This window comes from Alternaria incomplexa (assembly GCF_024043165.1).
Source record: "Alternaria incomplexa strain BMP 0042 chromosome Unknown scaffold_17, whole genome shotgun sequence".
Classification (NCBI taxonomy): Eukaryota; Fungi; Ascomycota; class Dothideomycetes; order Pleosporales; family Pleosporaceae; genus Alternaria; species Alternaria incomplexa.
The window spans coordinates 290,762-305,955 of record NW_026249866.1 but is presented as its reverse complement, the minus strand read 5'-3'; the positions used below and the strand labels follow the sequence as shown (position 1 = coordinate 305,955).

General features: G+C 52.1%; 7 protein-coding genes across 7 annotated transcripts; 3 read left to right on the top strand and 4 right to left on the bottom strand.

Annotated features, from left to right (window-relative positions):
- Positions 1-1,192: 1,192 nt before the first annotated feature.
- J4E90_009744 (uncharacterized protein) lies at positions 1,193-3,172 on the bottom strand (the record flags this gene model as incomplete). Its single annotated transcript, XM_051439263.1, has 3 exons — positions 1,193-2,381; positions 2,433-2,851; positions 2,900-3,172. 3 exons carry the CDS (start codon positions 3,170-3,172, stop codon positions 1,193-1,195), a joined length of 1,881 nt encoding a protein of 626 aa, XP_051286867.1.
- A 500-nt stretch (positions 3,173-3,672) lies between these two features.
- J4E90_009743 (uncharacterized protein) lies at positions 3,673-4,731 on the bottom strand (the record flags this gene model as incomplete). The annotated part of the gene is made up of 3 exons (XM_051439262.1): positions 3,673-3,913; positions 3,965-4,504; positions 4,685-4,731. The coding sequence occupies 3 exons, from the start codon at positions 4,729-4,731 to the stop codon at positions 3,673-3,675; spliced, it is 828 nt and encodes a 275-aa protein (XP_051286866.1).
- A 923-nt stretch (positions 4,732-5,654) lies between these two features.
- Positions 5,655-7,239, top strand: J4E90_009742 (uncharacterized protein; the record flags this gene model as incomplete). The annotated part of the gene is made up of 3 exons (XM_051439261.1): positions 5,655-6,090; positions 6,159-6,415; positions 6,466-7,239. 3 exons carry the CDS (start codon positions 5,655-5,657, stop codon positions 7,237-7,239), a joined length of 1,467 nt encoding a protein of 488 aa, XP_051286865.1.
- Positions 7,240-7,733: 494 nt separating this feature from the next.
- Positions 7,734-9,575, top strand: J4E90_009741 (uncharacterized protein; the record flags this gene model as incomplete). The annotated part of the gene is made up of 4 exons (XM_051439260.1): positions 7,734-7,821; positions 7,880-8,066; positions 8,131-8,245; positions 8,310-9,575. 4 exons carry the CDS (start codon positions 7,734-7,736, stop codon positions 9,573-9,575), a joined length of 1,656 nt encoding a protein of 551 aa, XP_051286864.1.
- Positions 9,576-9,664: 89 nt separating this feature from the next.
- On the bottom strand, positions 9,665-10,311 carry J4E90_009740 (uncharacterized protein; the record flags this gene model as incomplete). Its single annotated transcript, XM_051439259.1, has 2 exons — positions 9,665-10,147; positions 10,303-10,311. 2 exons carry the CDS (start codon positions 10,309-10,311, stop codon positions 9,665-9,667), a joined length of 492 nt encoding a protein of 163 aa, XP_051286863.1.
- A 227-nt stretch (positions 10,312-10,538) lies between these two features.
- Positions 10,539-11,433, top strand: J4E90_009739 (uncharacterized protein; the record flags this gene model as incomplete). The annotated part of the gene is made up of 3 exons (XM_051439258.1): positions 10,539-10,759; positions 10,810-10,879; positions 10,936-11,433. The coding sequence occupies 3 exons, from the start codon at positions 10,539-10,541 to the stop codon at positions 11,431-11,433; spliced, it is 789 nt and encodes a 262-aa protein (XP_051286862.1).
- A 1,657-nt stretch (positions 11,434-13,090) lies between these two features.
- J4E90_009738 (uncharacterized protein) lies at positions 13,091-13,790 on the bottom strand (the record flags this gene model as incomplete). Its single annotated transcript, XM_051439257.1, has 2 exons — positions 13,091-13,733; positions 13,786-13,790. 2 exons carry the CDS (start codon positions 13,788-13,790, stop codon positions 13,091-13,093), a joined length of 648 nt encoding a protein of 215 aa, XP_051286861.1.
- Positions 13,791-15,194: the final 1,404 nt, after the last annotated feature.

Below are 15,194 nucleotides of genomic sequence, written 5' to 3'. Positions count from 1 at the left end.
GCATCCTCGTTACCTTAGCCCCCTTTGTGGCACTCGCGATCGCGCCCGATGTGGGAATCATTGTCGCAGGTGAGCAAATCACCGTACAGCGCTTTGTATAACGGCCTCTTTGCTAACCAAGTACCCAGAATTACTTAAAGCAGCTGGGCAGTCAGTCAAAGGCCGGATACGGGCGCATCAGGATTCAAGGGCCAGAAAGTGGCTGGGTGAAGCTGTCACTTGAGTGAGCAGGAGAGAGAAAGTGAACAGGTCATAGTCTTTATTTGCTTCGTCTATAATGCTGCGTTAGATTAGTCTTCCTCAATACAGCTATACATCTCTTTGGTGTAACGAGCTCTAAGACTAGACTAGAGATAAACGTTATTACCTTTGTATCTAGGCTGCTAAGAGTCGCTTAATTGTGCAAGTAAGTTCCATTCCACAATCATCGTAAAAGCCTTGTGCCGTGTACTCCATTCGCTTCACTTTCACCACTCACCACTCATATCTAACTCCGCCGCAGCTTCTTCAAAAGACACCAACGAACCACAGATCTTATCACCTCAGCGACCTCCAACTTGACATCTCAAAGCTTCGCATCCTACCTACAACAACCTGGAAAATACGAAGATGAACTCTGGCCCTCTACCCCCGGAAGCGTTCTGCCAGCTCCTCCCAGCCGCACTGATGGCGGGGGCTTGGGCACTTACGCCCATCTTCATTGTTGCTCCGCCTGCAGCTGCCCCAGTTCTCGCTCTCGCACTATCCTATGGTGGTAAAACTTAACCCCTCCCTTTGATTGTATGAAGTCAGAGACTAACAGATCGAAGTCCCAATTACTACGTCTTTGATAGCCATCACGGCGATGTGTGAAGAAGTCGTTCGAGCGGCAAATGAAAACCCCAACCAATACGAAGGACAGAAATGGCATCACTGGTAAGGATATCCCGTCGGAACTATCGTTTGCACTGTCGATGGTGAATGTGTGGAGATCAAAATACGGGAGTAAGAAGCTGATCTCACAGCTATTGTGGCATGGTGACCAGTACCTTGGGTCGATTACGATAAGCAAACCTCTGAACCAATCGCCAGACTTGCACACAAGCACAAAGCCGAAGGACATGTACAAAACTTCGATGGGAAGACGATGAGATCGAGTTATATGTATACATGTCATATACACATCTAGTATACTGCATGTGTGTTCCATCTCCTACACCCCCAACACACCCCTCAACCCCCTAACCTTCCCCCTCAAATCCCCATACCCTAGCCAAACAATCCCCTCCGCCATCTTCCACGCCTTCTCCCCCGCACCCTCCCCTCTCAACGGGATATCCATAGGCGGTGGAATCGCCGTCTTGATCCCAGCCCAAGCCCACCGATCCCTCGTAATACTCTTTTGATTGCACAGACTCCTCAGTCCCTCTTTACCCGCAAAGCGCCCATAGCCACTACCCTTTGTACCGCCAAACGGCATCTGAACCATGTAGTAGACTGCAAAGTCGTTGACGGCAACCATGCCGGCTTGGAGGGAGCGGACGACGAGTTCGAGGTCGCGGGTCGAGGTGCCGAAGACGGAGGAGCCGAGGGCGTAGGTGGTGCTGTTGGCGATTGTGATCGCGTCTGTGACGGATTCGGCGCGCATGAGGAGGAAGACGGGAGCGAAAAGTTCGGTTTGCGCGATCTTCATGGTTGGGGTTACGTCGGCGATGAAGGTGGGTGTGAAGTAGTGGCCTTGCGGGTAATCGGGGTGGGTGTAGCGTTTTCCACCTGCTAGTAGGCGGGCACCATTGTTGACGGCATCTTGGATGAGCTCTTCGAGCTTCGTGTAACTTGCGTCGGAAATCGATGCGCCGATATCGATGGGTGTGTCTGAGGTGTTGTTGAGAATGGATCCTGGACGGAGCGCGAGGATCTTGGGTGTGAGGTACTCGATGAAGCGGTCGTAGACTTTGGGTAGGGCGATTACGCGCTCGATGCCGATGCAGTTCTGACCTGCAGACTGGAATGTGCCCCTCATGAGGATACTGGCAACGCGCTTGAAGTCGCTGTTGGACAGATCATCCAGTACTATCGCCGGGTCTTTGCCGCCCAATTCCACGCACACTGGTGTTAATGCCTTCGCCGCCGATGCGCAGACATGGTGTGCTACTGGTCGCGATCCAATAAAGGTTATGTGTGATATCGACGGGTGCGAAGTAAGGTGATCGGCGACGTCAGGCCAGCAGACGACAGACTGGACGATGTCGGGCGAATGACCGCACGCTTCGAGAGCGCGTGTAGCAATCGAAGCGAAGTATGACGAAGACCAGGCAGTCGCTTCCGAGCCTTTGACTATGATGGCGTTGCCGGCGAAGATGGAGGCTATTACGGGGCTTATAAGGTTGTGGAAGGGGTAGCTAGAAGACTGTTAGCCGCCATGTTGAGATTCAGTAAAGTTTGACACTTACTTCCAGCTCACGCAAGCCGCAACGACGCCCAGCGGCTCATAAACAACCTCATTCCACTTGTACATCATGAGGAAGTTTGTGTCCCTCTTCTCAGCCTTGAGACTCTTTTCGCCGTGCTTGATGGTCCATCTCAGCTTCTCTACCGTCACCAGAATCTCGCCCAGGCTCGCATCCACCATAGTCTTGCCGGAGTCCAAACATGCGATCCGCGCAATCTCTTCTTGATTCTCCAGGATGAATTTGAGCATAGTGCGTAGCACCTTCCGCCGTCTGAGGAAGCTTGTCTGAGCCCATTGTACTTGGGCCGCCTTGGCTTTGGCGATTGCGCGGTCGATACCGTCGGCCGTGGAGGGGTTGATGCGCCCGAGGGCTTCACCAGTCGCGGGAGCGTAGCATTGGATCAGGGAAGAGCCTGGTACCTGCTTAAGTCAGCTACCGGAATCGAAACATAGGGAGTATATTTGTACCTTCAATTGCGGCTTCTCAAGCACCTGGCCCTTCCATCCTTTGCGTGCCTGTTCAGGTGTCTCAACTTCATAATTGACAGGCTCTTCGGGGTCAGCACGACAGGTAATCCAGATAAATGCAAGCGCAGCTATCCAGAGCGCGCCGTATAAAGGGACATTGAAGTCGTTGTCAGCGCGTGCGGTAATGCGGTCCATAGTGCCGATGACGGTCTGACCAGATGTCGCGAGGTCCAAGAAAGTCCGACCCTGGCCGCCTGGACCCTGAAACGCCATCCCAACGCGGATGCGCTAAGACGCGTGGTCATCTGAAACTACTGCAGGCGTCGAGGGCAAACTTCACCGAACGAATCACTCTTCCATCCCATTTGCAATTCCCATACTTACGCTCGGTCAGACAATCCCGAACGAATTGCATAGAGCTTCTCACTTACGCTGTTGGGCAATTTGAAAGAAGTGTTGATTGCAGTGGAAGACGTCCCGTAGCCACTCAGCGCACTCCTCTGTGAACGGTCGTCTATAAGCTTCTGTGGCAGCTGCATGAGTCGCGTTCTTGACTTCATCAGAGTTCAATGGCTTGTCACAACTTCTGCAATAGTAAGCAATTCATGCCAACGTACAATATGATCGGCAAGAAGAGTAGGTGTTTCACTGATGGTATTGTTCGTCATAAGATTTGATCTCATATATCATACATCCCTCATAGCCACGATTCCCTGTCCGTGGGCCTTGGTGCTATTCTGATCCCTCAACAACTTAACCCTTCGAACCCGCACTTACTTTGCGTTGTTCTTGGGCGCCTCGGTGGGTGGACCGTCCGGCGTGGTGTAACACCTGGTCATGCCACCATCGATGACGAAATCAGTGCCGTTGACGAAGCTGCTCTCATCGCTGGCAAGGAATAGGACACCCTGTGCCTGCTCGATAGCCTCACCGAAGCGACCAGTGGGGAAGTGGACTTCGCGACGGTGACGCTTAGCCTGGTCGTCACCGAGCCAATCTTGCAGGAGCGGTGTGCTGTTGCTGTTAGTATATCATAAGTAGTATACTGGTTGGGAGTAAACCTACTTCAACGGTGCTGGGCATAGCGCGTTGAACCTGAAACCCTCACGTGCGTGAACCATAGCCAACTCGCGTGTCATGGCCAGTACGGCACCCTTGCTGGCGGTGTATGCGAGCTGAGGTGTTGCGCTACCGACCAATGCGACAACACTAGCGGTGTTGATGACACTGGTCTTCTTCTTGCCGTTCTTCCTGAAGCTGTTGACTGCGTGCTTGCAGCCGAACCATACACCCTTGACGTTGATGGCTTGTGTCAGGTCCCAGATCTTCTCGGGTGTGTTGACAGCGTCATCGTCGTCTGAGTGCATAATGCCTGCGTTGTTGAACAGTACATCCAGCCCACCCCATGAGTCCACGTGCTCAACCATAGCCTGCACATCGGCCTCCTTGGAAACATCGGTAATCTTAGTCTCGACCTTCTTGGCCTCTGGGACTATCTCTTTCAGCTTGGCCGAAGCCTTCTCCAGAGCTGGACCGGAAATGTCGGAAAGAAGTACATTTGCGCCTTCCCGAGCAAAGAGAATGGCAGTCTCGAGACCGATACCGCTAGTGATTGTCAGTAGGTAGTTGCGGTATGCGGCATGATCCTGTATGTGCTGTTCCCCGCGCTGGAAAATGTACAAATCGGCGTTGAAGCCAGTAATGAAACATGGTCAAAAGGGTAGTCGACTGCAAAAGAAATGCTGGTAGGAAATGTGTCGTGGTACGTGCGGGATCGGTGCTTACCCAGCGCCTCCGGTGATGATGCAGTTCTTGCCTTCAAGACGACCCATGTTGAATGTTTTGTCTGATTATTGTGCTGGTAGAAGTGTAGTGAAGGTGCTGTATTGCGGTCAATGGATATGAAGGGTGAGGCAAAGTTTTGTGGAAGCTGTGAGATATGACTAATATTTTGCTAGAGGAAGCGTCATGAGAACAACACGCGGGCCTGTGAATGGGGAAGGTTTGCCAAAGGCGCAAACAGTCTCAGTCTCCACACTCACCTATGAATCGGACTTTGCAGTGCGGGCTGGCGTATGAGGAGCGTTGTCGGAATCGAGAGTGCGAGGAGATGGAGATGACGAACGGGTAGTCTCGGACAGCGCGCAAGTCATTCAAACATCAAGGGTCCCGAAATCGGCCCATTGCATTGATAGACTACGATAAGGGCGGGCTATCGCGTTGGCGGCTGTCATCTTTGGGCACACGACGAAGGAGCGGTGGGCGAAGGCACGATAGCAGCCTGGAATTAACATCTGTCCTACACGGCATGGATGCGCCAAACGCCGTTACACGTCAGGGCTGATGAAGTATGGCCACTACCCCGCCATGATGGATGACGTGCGTGCTTGCCCGTCTCTTGCATGCTGGCGCATCATCACGTTGTCGCATAGGGATTCATGTTGTCGCATTGGGAGGGTGTCGAGGTGTCGCGTAGGAGAGATAGCACACACACGCGTGACTATGCAAGATATAGCCTGTACGCGCATGCAAGGCCAGGCTATGATGTCGTTGGATGCATCGCAGCCCGCATCCCGATAACCCCTCATTGGCCCACCCCAGCTGTCCCGCCTATCGCATCCCAAACGCCTTGGGCCCTTAAGCTCTCTATCCGCGCAAACCTGATTGCGACGCGATATCTCTTACCAACGACACGACGCTCCTTTCACTCGTACGCTTCAACAGCTACATCTGTCCAGCCCCCTCCATCCTCACCATGGCCGCCGAATTCGATGCCTCCAAGCTGACGGCCGAGCAACTGCCCGAACTCCTCAAAAATGACCTCGCAGTCAAGGTCGCGGGCATCGATGTCGACGGCGTCTTGCGCGGAAAGCTCATGGCCAAGAAAAAGTTCCTCAGCATAGCCAACGAGGGCTTCGGATTCTGCAGCGTCATCTTCGGATGGGACATGCACGACCAGACATACTTCAAGGAGCTGGCCATCTCCAACAAGGAGAACGGATACCGCGACTTGCTCGCCATTCCCGACCTGACGTCCTTCCGGAGGATACCATGGGAGGACAACGTGCCTTTCTTCCTCATCAGTTTCCACGACCCGGACACCAAGGGCACCCTCAGCGCATGCCCAAGGAGTCTGTTGAAACGCGCCGTGGACAAGCTGAAGGAGAACGGTTATGGCGCTATGGCTGGTGGTGAGTTCAACGCCAGTTGAAGAGCGGGTGCTGCGCGTCGTCAATGAAGCTGATGTGTTACTGTGTAGCCGAGTACGAGTTCTACCAATTCCGCGCGCCCCAGAGCCACGATGGCTCAGAGAGGAACACGTCGAGCACCGCCGCCTTCTTGCGCGACAACCCCGTCAACTCGCTCCCAAGTCTTACCGAAGGCATGTTCGGATACAGCATCACGCGGCCTGTTCACAACCAGGAGTACTACTACGGCATCTTCAACACATGCGCCCAGTTTGGTTGTGGGATTGAGGGATGGCATACTGAGTCCGGCCCAGGCGTCTTTGAAGCGGTGGGTATATCAACTCGTGGGTACGGGCAAAGCAGACTGACATAGCATAGGCTCTCGAATTTGGCGAGATCCAGCAAATGGCGGACAAAGCGTCCCTCTTCAAACTCGTCGTCAAATCTCTCGGGTCGAAGTACGGCATAACACCATGCTTCATGGCAAAGCCGCGCGAAGGCCTCCCAGGAAACAGCGGTCACATGCACGTTTCCATCGTGGACAAAGAAAACAAGAACCTCTTCTACCGAGGTGAAGAGGACAAGAATGCGCCATACTCAGACATCGCGTACCTTTCGGACCTTGGTCGGCATTTCCTCGCTGGTTTGATCGACGGTCTCCCCGACATCATGCCTATTCTCGCACCCAATGTCAACAGCTACAAACGGCTGGTAGAGAACTTCTGGGCACCCGTCACCGTATCATGGGGTCTCGAACATCGCGCAGCATCCATCCGCCTCATCTCTCCTCCTACCTCTTCTGGTAAGGCAACACGCTTCGAAGTGCGCGTGCCAGGCGCAGATACAAACCCGCACTTCGTTCTCGCTGCCATTCTAGCTCTCGGCTGGCGAGGTATTGAGAAGAAGATGGAGATCAGCATACCGCCTCTAGGCAAGGGCGAAGATGTTGGCGGAGAGGCGGATAAGGGCGAGCGCCTCGCCAAGAGCCTGAAGGAGGCCACAGAGCGGTTCATGAGGAAAGAAAGTGTCGCGAGAGAGGTATTCGGCGATCAATTTGTGGACCACTTTGGCGGCACCAGGCAACATGAGATTAGGCTATGGGATGAAGCCGTGACTGACTGGGAAGTCAGAAGGTATATCGAGACGGTATAAGTTCTCGATTATAAGATAGGTAAGATTGAGGAAAGAGCTGGAACATTTCACAACGTAACCTACTGTTGATTCTACGATACCACATTCCTATCCGCGATACGCGTCGTTCTGCCTCAATATACCTTTTCCAAGAGTCAAATACCAGTTCCAAGGCTCGTATGCGAGTAGCCTCGGAAGTATTAACGCCCAGAGGAATATATCCGGGAGAATCTCCCGGTGCGTCATTAGCGGCAACAAGAAGTGACACTACACATGCAACTACCTGATCCTACCAAGCACTCCAAGCTTCACTAGAACACACGAGGCTACCCGTCGGCGAGCACTGCACCGAATACTTGAAGTCTGGGGTAGATCGCCGTTCACGATGCGGAGATATTTGATTGCGGGTGCAATTATCCGGCTAAGGCGTGCAAGAATCTTGGAAGGTATATAAGTCGACGATGTGATGAAGATAACGAAGCTCTTGAATGCGTTTGAACCGTCTGTAGTTCAAGATGAAGGCAATCAGCTTCGTTGTAGCATGCCTCGCCGCGCATGCAAGTGCTGCAGTACCAAAACGTAGTAACACAGTACTTTCTTCTAGTACGTCAATGATGCTTTCGTACTCCACACACACATGTCTTCTAACCGTCTCAATAAGATGCCCAAGATCTTTTCGACTGGTCTATGCACATTCAAGACAACCGCTATGACGCCTCTTACAACTTCATCCAGTACTCCGACAAGGGAGCATGGTCTGTTCGCTTCACAGCGTGGTATGTAGCCGGATTGTTGCACAGGAACCAGGGAGACGATGTGAAGCACGCAGAAGCCTCCATCAGGAATATGTACGTATCATTCGAACATAGGAGACTCGAAAGAGAAGAAGCTGTAGACTGACGATGAGAACAGACTGGCATGTCAAATGACAGAAGATTTCGACGCTCCGTGGTACGGAACATACAAGCTATCCCCTGATGAACCAGATCCAACGCCTGATTCAGGTTTATACGTACCGAAGATATACGTACGTTGGCCAGCATCTACCATCACAAGCCTCACCTCCCAAGCTAATACACTTGCCCCCAAAGACGACCTACGACCCTAACTGGCGCGACTTCATCGGCACGCAACTAATCCAAATCCTCTCCGAATTCTCCCCCCTCCTCGCCCCCTCCCTCATAACCTCCATCGAAGACTCGCTCGAAAAAGCCGCCGTGGGAAGTATGCGCCGCAACGGCACCTACCCCACAATCGACGACAACCTAACAATCGGCTACACGAACCCAGCTATGATGCGCGCTCTTCTCTGCGAATACATCGGCACCCGTCGATCCAACTCAACTTTCACGTCTTTCGCGGAAGACCAAGGAAAGAAGATATTACAATTATTCCAGAGAGAAGGCGCGGAGACGGTTAGCGAGTATAACGCGCCGACCTATTATGGTATCGATGTCTGGGCCATGGGCGCGCAGATCAAGTACGGTGTTGGTAATTCTAGCATGACTGAGGCTGCGAAGTATATCCTGCCGCGGATAATAGGTGATTTAGCAGAGCATTATAATGGGTATCTAGGGAATGTGGTGGGTCCGTATGATAGGGCGTATACGAGGGATATCACGCAGCATTCATCCGTCTTGTCCTTAGTGCTGTGGGGTCTTTGGGGCAGGGAGCGGACGAGCCAGCCGAAGAAGATGGAGGGGGATTTACTGTTTGATGTCGCTCAAGGAGCGGCTATGGCGCTTATCCTGGGGGGTGTGGAGGAGCTTTTTCCTGCGCATGTGGAAAAGGTGTTTACGACGAGGGACTTCATTGGTGAGCCGAGGTGGCTGAATCGAACGGTTTGGGATGAGCTCGAGGGAGGTGAACCGAGGATCGCGTCCAGTTGGGTGAGCAAAGAGTTGATGATTGGAGGACAACAGGTGGATGAAGATGTGAACAGAGGGGATCAGTTCGTTCCTGCTATTGTTCATTGGGCGGGTGATAAGGAGCATAAGCCTTATCCGCTTAACACCTTCTTCGCCCTTTACCCGTCTGCATCGTCGATCCACGCTGTCGCCTCGCCAAACCATCTCTCTGTTAGCTACCCGAACCGGACGCAGGAAGGAAGCGATATCTTTACGTTTGCGCTGTCGAATGTGCCGCCGAGTTGGACACTAGGCACTGGACGACGCATAACGGGGTTCGAGGATTTGCCGTGTGTGGAGATTGAGGTTGAGGCGGAGGGCTTGGTGAAGCAGAATGTGACGTATGGAACGGCGCTGAGGAACCACCTGTTCTACAACATTTCGTATGTGGTTCCGAAGGATTTCGAGGGTGTGCCGAGGGTGGAGTTGGATATCACGTATACGTGCTAGCTAGCTGGCGACGTATATTATATCGTAGCTATCCGTTCGAAGGGCGCGTATCTCCGGCATTGAACTTGTCGTGGTTTATGGCTCAAGCATCAGACCTCTTCCATCGCATCCTTCTCATGCTGCCCGAACAGCTCTTCGACCAGCCCCACAAACTCGGCCATGGCATCTTTCTCTCCCTCTTTCCCCTCCCCTTCTCTTATACCCTTCAACTCCTCCATCGCGTCCTTGTCTCCCTTCTTCTCATGCCCTCCCCTCCAACCTCCGTGTCCACCCCTCCATGCTCCTCGGCCCCTTCCTCTCATGCCTCTCCCCCGGGAAGCGTTCCGTTCGAGCATGCGCCGCCGGTTCTCAGCTTCTGGGTCTGGCTTTATTGTCTTGGCGTAAACGCGTTGGAGTGAAGGAAGTAATATTGGGTGTGTTTTGAGTAGCTCTTGGAATTTCGGATTCGTTGCTAAGACGGAGAAGTCGGTTCGCGTCTTTAGGTAGCGCGGTACTGGGGCGGGAGGAGGCGGTTGTGGGAGAGCTGGCTCTGCTGGCTTTGGGGCGACTGACGTGGTATCGGGATGCGTAGTCTTGTGCGATTTGAAGCACGATAATGAACAGCTATACACGATCAGTACTGGAGATATGTGAGGACCTCGGAGCTACAAAGCGTGGCATACTACGGGAGCGCGCAAGTAGGGCACTTATACTTCTTTGGCTCTGCGTTGCAGACGCCGCAAAAGACTTCCGACATTGTGCTATTTGTTGGCGGGGATCGCGACTTCAAATTTGGGGAGGAGAACACGAATGTGTGTTGTAACAATGTTGTGCTAGGGGTGTCGAAGATGACGTCCGCAACTCACTCGCGACTTTTGCGCTCCAAGACGCGTTCCCAATCGGGCTAAATCCCGCGGCGAACTTCCATTGCTCATCACTCCGCCGAGGTTTCGTCCATTGGCTCGTTGACTCTTACAACACAACATGTCTGCCGCATCGCCATTACGACAACTTCCCTCACGGTCGCTGGGATCCTGGACTTGCCTGTCATGCTCTCGCTCGCTCAATAGGATACCGCGCGCCCGCAATTCCGCCTTGACCGCACGAAGATGGATGAACAGCACAAATCCCGCGCGGCAGCATGGCACCGTGCCAAGAATGGACCAGATGCATGCGCAATATAAGATGAAGAACCGCACAGTCATGTATGTGCAAGTCCCTGGTGACGGAAGGCGCAATTGCTGACCAAGTATAGGAACTATGTCTTCAGTGTGATAATAGGCTTCACAGCACTCAGTTATGGCTCAGTACCGTTTTACAAGATGGTATGGTCATAGATCATCACCTTGTCGATAAGAACCCAATCTCACAAATTCTATAGATCTGCCAGGAGACAGGTTGGGGAGGCCAGCCTATAAAGTCAGCGGCCCACGGCGGCGATACTTCCGTGGATCCCTCCGAGCGTCTAAAGCCCGTCGAACACCACCCACGTATCCGAATCACATTCAACGGCTCCGTATCCGACGTCCTACCGTGGAAGTTCGTTCCTCAACAACGCGAAGTCCGAGTCCTCCCTGGCGAGACCGCCCTCGCATTCTACACCGCGACCAACAAATCGTCAGAAGATATCATTGGCGTAGCTACATATTCTGTCACACCAGGACAGGTCGCCCCATACTTCAGCAAAATCCAATGTTTTTGCTTCGAAGAGCAGAGACTAAATGCTGGGGAAACGGTGGACATGCCCGTCTTTTTCTACATCGATCCCGAATTCACAAAGGATATTAACATGAAGGGTATTGAGACCGTCACACTGAGCTACACGTTCTTCAAGGCGAAGTACGACAAAGACGGACATTTGACGCCTGTTCCTATGTGAGGAGGGATCGGGGTATGTACGATATGTGTACACAATACGTGCGGGAAAAGAATCCACAATGTAAGGCTGATGTAGGAATGCTATTCACCGAGCACCACAACCCTTTACCTAAGTCATTTTCAAGCCAATTTGGGTTCGATTACAATGACAACTTGTGCCGTTCACTACACTGCCGTTATGAAGTAGCATCGATCTATACAGTGCGGCACCAACTTCAACTTCATAAGTATCTGGCCAATTTGGACGGTCAAACAATTTTACACAGAGCAGGCCTCTCCACCCTCAACTTCAGACTCCACAGTAAACCCTTCTCCAGGAGCTACTCGCTTACACAACCCCACATGGATAGACATGCAGAAGAGAAAGAGCTTCGGGAAAGCTATTACATCCACTGCCGCAACAGGGGCTACACCATCGACGAAGCCTCTGAGCGCAGCCTCAAATACGTCGAGCGTGTTCTTAACGCAGATTCAATCATCTCGAAAAGATACCTAGAAGAGCTATATCAAGCGAGTGTAGCGCACCATAACTATTCATTGTCTCCACTCTCGTATGACGATGACCCGCCGATGCATAGCTCAAGGAGAGCCAGAGATGACGGTGGGTATGGTGCCTTTAGTGGGATCTCCGGTATGATGTGGAGTCTTCTTGACGACAATGACAGCACATTTGCAGAGATACGATCGCAAGCAGAAGAAGATTGGATGATACCAAGTGTACCAGAATACCGCGCTCCTCAGTACATCCCCTCGCATTACAACTACCAGGATAACGGCCGGGAGCCACAATGGCAACACGCGGAGGATCGGAGTACGCCGAGCTATCGCCGTCCGGATTACATCCCTTCTGCCTACGACTATCAGCGCCATGCTCAGCAATCGCGAGAAAACTCCGATAGATATACTGCTAGAGATTCTGGCCCGCAGCGTTCATTCTCTTATGGCCCACAGCGTGCATCCTCTTATGCTCCACAGCGTGCATCCTCTTATGGCCCGCAGCGTTCATCCTCTTATGTCCCTCGCAACCATGCATACGGCTGGCCTTCCTCCAGTAGTCAAGACCGCAGGCCACCTTCAGGCTATCGGTATTGGACTACAGAGTCGAGTCAACCCTCGTACTCTTCATCGCCCCCCAGCTACACATTCTACTCGTCGTCCGATTCGTACCCGACCAACTCTTCTTACTCTTTCCGCCCTAGCGCTCCACCTCGAACCTCTTATGCACCACCGCCGCCGCCATCATCATCTCAACGGCCAGCCACGCCACCTCCGCAGGGTATCAAACCCAAAACAGATCTTTATATCGTACTTGGTCTTAGCCGAAGCGCCACAGCTGCTGAAATCAAGAAAGCACACCGTTCTATGAGTCTAAAGTGGCATCCTGATCGCTGTCGTGGGCAAGACAAGAAGAAAGCTACTGAGAAGATGGCGGAGATAAATCAGGCGAATGATGTGTTGTGTGATGAGGTTAAGAGGAAGTTTTATGATAGATGGGGTGTGTTGCTTAGTGAGGTGTAGAAGAATCAAGACGGGATTCTAAAGATTGCAATGTTTTTGATCGAAGAAAGTGATCAGTTGATTTTCCATCCAGGGAGCTATGATGTTTGAGCCCCGTAGCGCTTCAGCGTTCGTAGTTTGCAGGTCCAAATGAGACGTACCTACGCTTTCTCGAGGTACGAATCGAGAGAAGGACAAAGGTCAGCACTCAGCTTTGGACGTACCCGTACCATGACCTTCAGCGCGTCTACCAAAACATCCCTAGGGTATCCTTCAATGTACTGTAACCAACCGACACCTTCGTCTGAGTCGACAAAAGCTTCGTACGCAATTCTCTCAGCAATAAAGCGCCGTAATTGTGATCCTGGAGGGGTGCCTTCGTAGATGATGTTGACACTCTCTGGTCCCATGTTCCAATTATAACTCTTTAGGGTGGCGAATATGGCCTTCATCACTGCTTCTTTGTACTGCAGATCGATGATCTTTTCCCCGAACACGTATGCGTCGGCAAGTAGGCAGTACGCTTTCTCCGCTGCTACAGCCTTCTTCTCACGTGTGTCTTCAGATGCTTCTTCAAGCTGGGTCTCTATTTTGTCATAGTATAGCCACTTGATGTAGTCGATGACCGTGTTCGCAGAATCCTCCGGAAGGTTGACGACGTTTTCTTCTTGAGTGGCCCACTCTAGCTTTATAGCATTCTTGAAAAATGCTGAGCTCTTGCAGAGGACACCACGGTGAACGTTGAGACACACTGTCTCTCCGACAGAACTTGGGACTACCAACTGGATGATCACGTCGGTCGGACTACATTTGTTAGTGACTGTGAGTAGATTCATAGAGTGCAGGATATAGTTACTCCATTCTGGCTGCTGCGTGGAACTGATGGTTTGTAGGTGCGGATACGATTTCTATTGTAATGCGTCGAGTTGCTTCTACGAGAATGCGAGGAAGCGTTCCGAAGAGGACAAAGCGACCGACTTATGTGCAGGGAAGGTGCAGTGGGACGCAAAGTTTGGGTGGGTGGCTGACTATTTGGTGTTCACACAGCAGTGAGGGCGAAATCGCAGCACAATTCACTGACCTTAAGTCTTTATACTGCGCGTTTACCCGCGGCAATGAAACCCAGAGCCCAAAATCTGCGAAGATCTGACAATCATGGTTTCACTGATTCGAGAGTATTCTCTGTTCGCGTGGAATGGTGATGTATTGCGGAAATTGTGTGTGTGGCTTATCACTCCGCGTCGTCACAGTACCAGTGGGTGAAGTGGGTAGTAACCAAATCATGTTAGAAGTTACGAATACTTCCAATCTTGTTCTAAGATCGTTCCTGCCACATCGCTATTCCGCTGACGCTTCCCAAATCGTGTGCATCTAGGGAAGTTCATGGACACTAGCCCCACCAACGAACACTCGACCATACGCCTCGCAGCCCAAGCCAATGCACGGCCTGTAGCTTGAACACTCTAACCTTCCACATCCTCTGCACCGTCGATGCCCTGCACTCCCCCCACAACCGGTGCACAAGAACGACTGCTCTCCATTGCTTGTACCCGCTGTCGCCTCATCTACAACCACATCCATTAGCCCTCCAACCACCACTATGACCGCTAATGCTACACAACGACTAGAGTTCGACCTTCCCATCGCTAGACAAAGGACTATATTCATTGCTGCCAGACACCCCACTCACCAGCACGTTCAGTATTCGAAGGTTCCTCTACATGCCCCGTTGGTGAAGGCGACAACGGTCTGCTAATGGTAGCGCGCATCTTCACACTTTTCTTGCTCTTCCTCGCGTCACTAGCACTGCCACCTTTCTGCGAAACCTTCCATCGTCTGACCCACTGCATCTCCCCATTTTGCCTCCTCGCCGTCTTCTCCATCATCCCAAGGTCTTTGCGGTCGCTGCAAAACACAAGGACCTCGAGCTGCAGAAGCGTACACTATATAGGCATATTTGATTGCCAAGCCATCCTTGGAATCTTCTGGAACAGTCTGCTCACACCGTTCAGACCCTGGCTAATATTGCAGCGCATAAGCGTTGTGTAATGAGGCCGAGCCAATCCAGCTTGCGATACACTGTCACGCGCATGGAAACTGATAAGCTGAGAAGTGCTAGTGTGTCTTCGGCTTAGGTTGGTGCCTAGTCTTTTGGCAGTTAGACTCATTTACCGCTTGTGCTATGCTGTTCACGTCGAGGCTTGACTCGAAGAGTACAGAAGTGAAATCCGTAACAGTTGAGCGCTTGCTCTCAGGCGAGATATC